This window comes from Mycena indigotica (genome assembly GCF_014461135.1).
Source record: "Mycena indigotica strain 171206Taipei chromosome Unknown Mind.scaff0017, whole genome shotgun sequence".
Lineage (NCBI taxonomy): Eukaryota > Fungi > Basidiomycota > Agaricomycetes > Agaricales > Mycenaceae > Mycena > Mycena indigotica.
Window position 1 is genome coordinate 1,189,453 of NW_023503016.1, and position 3,801 is coordinate 1,193,253.

The 3,801-nt window shown below is 47.6% G+C and overlaps 1 protein-coding gene across 1 annotated transcript; it reads right to left on the reverse strand.

Annotated features, from left to right (window-relative positions):
- Nucleotides 1-1,910: 1,910 nt before the first annotated feature.
- Nucleotides 1,911-3,057, reverse strand: MIND_01402200 (CxC2 domain-containing protein; the record flags this gene model as incomplete). The annotated part of the gene is made up of 8 exons (XM_037370425.1): nucleotides 1,911-2,002; nucleotides 2,053-2,133; nucleotides 2,191-2,263; nucleotides 2,317-2,398; nucleotides 2,445-2,580; nucleotides 2,631-2,636; nucleotides 2,699-2,788; nucleotides 2,838-3,057. The coding sequence occupies 8 exons, from the start codon at nucleotides 3,055-3,057 to the stop codon at nucleotides 1,911-1,913; spliced, it is 780 nt and encodes a 259-aa protein (XP_037213426.1).
- Between the last annotated feature and the right edge of the window lie 744 nt (nucleotides 3,058-3,801).

A 3,801-nucleotide genomic window follows, 5' to 3' on the forward strand; every position in this document is an offset into this window, starting at 1 on the left:
AATTCCAAAGCTTTATATACTGTTGTATTTTATTCAATTCAAATGCCAAAAGTAGTGTGACACTCAATATGAAAATATAAGTTTAAATTATTTCTCAAGTAGGAAATCCTTGGCACTGGAGGCGCCCGGAAATGTCAAGAATTGCCTTTTCAGAAGGGGATTTTGAGCAAAATAGTGTGATATGCCAAAAATTTCGAATTTTATAGCTAGTGTGACACGTGACATACAAACTGAATAAAATGCTACAGTAATACCAGTAATGTTTCCCATCTATGTCAGGGGAACTCTCCCCCCCTATTCTGAGCCCCCAGAGACTACTCTAGCTCCAGATTTTTTTCACTCTGTTATGGGGCAGAAGTGAAGAGCAGAGCATGAATGACATTTTATATACATTAACTTGAATGTCACTTCTTGTTCTTGTTTAGAGCAGCTCTGCTGGGGCCATATTCTAGTGGGCACCTAATTTATATATGTTGAGTCCTTGTATAGTCCAATATAAAGTCAAAGTTTTTTTTTTAAATTTTCTCAGTAGAAACTGACATAATCAAGCAATATGCAAGTTGATTAGCAAAGGTCCGTATATGGGAATTTGATGTCTGGAGTTGATTGATAAAATCACCCTGTTGATTTTTTGATATCCAAATCATCTTCTTATATTCAGAATTCATTGAGAAATATAATAATTACTACTGCATTTAAAAATGGCAAAAAGGTGGGTTTGAACCCACGGTGCCAACTATTTTAAAATAACAAGCCGCCATCTGGGACTCGGACTGTCCCAGATCGGCTTATCAGGCCGAGTCCCAGATGGTGGCTTATTGCAGATCCGCAGTGTATGCTCTATATCCTGGTCCTAGAGTATGAACTACAATTGGGTGATTGTTGGCACATGATTTCTTACAAAGATTCAGCTCCAGGTGCGCGAAACCCCGGTGTGCCCTGTATTTGGTGCTTGAGCCATCGAATTCTGAAGAAAGGATTGTGACCCACGACAATGCCAGTGAGCGAGACTTTACAGAACAAACTCCAAGACGATTCAGAACACAGCAACAAGCTACTCCCTCCCAAATCGTTGACACAAGCAACATTCGAGAGACGGACGGGTCGTTTGGCGGTCTTTGCAGCGGCCATGTCGGTAATCTGGTGGATGATACGGGGACTCGGACGGAAACGAGCAACGATGAATGGAAAAGGTGTGTGCATCAGTATAGTATCCGACTTGAAACTAATGGCCCGACAGATATTTTATGGTACTCCTCAAAAAGCAAGATTACCTCGGCACTAGAGGGTAACCAAGGTATATGGTTAACGCTTTGACTCGGATGGTGGTGTAGTGTCCGCGAATGAGTGTGCGAGTGCTGCCGTGTGTAGATGAGCAGTCGAGACTTGACATGCACTTGCAGTTGCAGACGGGTCAAAGCAGAACAACATTGAGCATCTCGTAAGGCGTGCTTGATCTCCACCAAACCCTCGCGGCAACCACCATTGCCGCGATCCAATCGTGGGATTGCGGAAGGTGAGAAGAGAGGTACGCGTCCGGCCAGTGTCTCTTGCAACATTCTTTGAGCATCCAATGCCCGGAGGAAAGCTTTCGACGCAGTCGCCGAAAACTGACTCTCCCTGATGTTGCTACTGTCTTCCTCAAATCCACCAATCCACGAATACGCCGCCTAAGCGGAAAACGATCAGAAGTGAAACAGACCCCAAGACAAAAACAACACGCACTGGTCAGTTTCAGCGTCCCAGCAACGCTGTAATGAACTTGGTCAGGGAAACATCACGAATGGGGACTGCTCCCGCTTTATCCAATTCTGTCTGAACATTTTGCATACGGCGTTTCCCAACAACCTTGATCAAGATGAGCATTAGTCGACCACTCAAAGTCAAACAACGTACCCTCAGACTTTGCGTCAGAGAGATTGGGCACGAAGTTGTCGCCTAAAGTCAATGTCTTGTTCTTGCTTCGCCCACTCTTCCGCTGCCATGTCCAGTAATAACAGCGCTAGCAGATGCCAATGAGTAACAAAACGCGAATTATCAGACGATACTCACCCGGTCCAAGGGTCTTCATCCAGTTCCAAGTCGTCGAGTTGATCCCATCGAGCGCCAGGTCCACAGACGCGGTGTGCTTGCCTGCAACCCCACCGATCATGTTCCATTAGCGCTCAATACTTTCGCCGTCCGTCATACCCGAACCGAGAATGTAAAGTAGAGAAAACAGGATTTGGCACTGGATCAAGTGACCTTTGATGTGCATTTTGCCCTTTGAGGCAATTTGGCCAAGCGTTCAATCAGATATTTCATCCACGGACAGACGATGTCGTAGGAGATTAACTTGGGGAGTCTGGAGTTCAAGCGGCGCATGAAGGAAGCGAAGATGCAGTCCAGGTTGCTGTAGCTGACGAAGTATGAGAGGCGACTCACTTTCTTGTAAGACGACTTACCGCTCGCCCGCTTGCAAATCACCTACACCATTAGGAAGCACGAATTCGTCCCTTGCGCAAACCCCCCATACCAACACCAGTAACACTATAGCCTCGGGAGAACTTGGAATTTGCACGGTCCAGAGCCGCAAGACCGCTGCAAGTGCAATCAGTCGAAGATATTTTGTCGGAAACGAAACACGTTACCTCCTGCTTGTCCGTCACCGTCAACAGATATTCGCGATAGGGATGTCATTCGATCATGTGCCGCCAACCCGTTCCAAGACCAGGGTCTCGAAGCTCGTTTGGTCGTTGAGGCGGAAGCAGGCATTCATGGCAATGAACATGATATGATGCACAAGCATCTGAACGAAGATCAGATTATCATTGCCGGAAGAAATGCAACCAGCTTACTGGTCTCCTGGAGGAGCATCTTCCCATCATTCGGATAGGTGGACCTGGCCGCGGACAAGCGGGACATTTGAGGGCGAGCTCGCCCGGCCCAGTTCCCATCACGCCTCAGGTGTCGATACTGGCGAGAAATTCGCAAAAAGATGGAGTGACGGTCCGGTGGATTGATCCCCAAGCCATCGGTTAGCGACTCCAATGTCGAGTAATAGTCGTAGGCCGTCATTTTTGCACGCAAATACAGATAATGAAATCTGTCAAGACAAGAGAATGTGGCGCACGTTCGCGCGAGAAGGTCGTTGCAGGATAATAGCCGGCTTTCAAGAGTTGTCGATCGCAACGTCGCGAATGCCATTGTCGGCAATTATAATTATGACCAAGTCGGGACGGCCAGTTCGGGAAGAGGACATGTCTGTCCAAGCAAGTGGCCAAATTGGATTCGAAGGGCCCAATCGCGTGAGCTGGTTCTTACGGAGTAGACACCAGTCTATTTCTAGCATCGGAAGATCAGCAAAGATCGACGCGATAGGAATTTTTACCTCAATAAAATGGGTTGGGTTGGTTTCATGCTTTCGAACACAGCACTCAGCGCAAACCATGCCGTGGCAGGTCTCGCAATTGAATGAGAAGCACACAGGTCAGACTGCCTGCCACGTCCATTTCTCCATAACATAGCTTGAAGGTACTTGTCTCAAAAGCTTTTGGCCCAGGCTTGCATAGCTTTATCCTGTCATATGTTGAGCTGCGGTAAAGCAAAGAGCATGCTTACAGCTGGCTGACTTTGGCGAACACCGGCAGGGTTGCTTAAAGGTTCAGCTTCAGAGCCAATCTCGTATCTCTCCGGCTTGTCCCCGGGCAAAAGAAGGGAGGCTCCTAACACGCTAGATGGCTGGGGCGGGCGCGTTTGACAGGAGAGGAAAGTGGAACCAGGACAGTTTCGGCACGACACGCCGATTGTCGCTGGTAACGA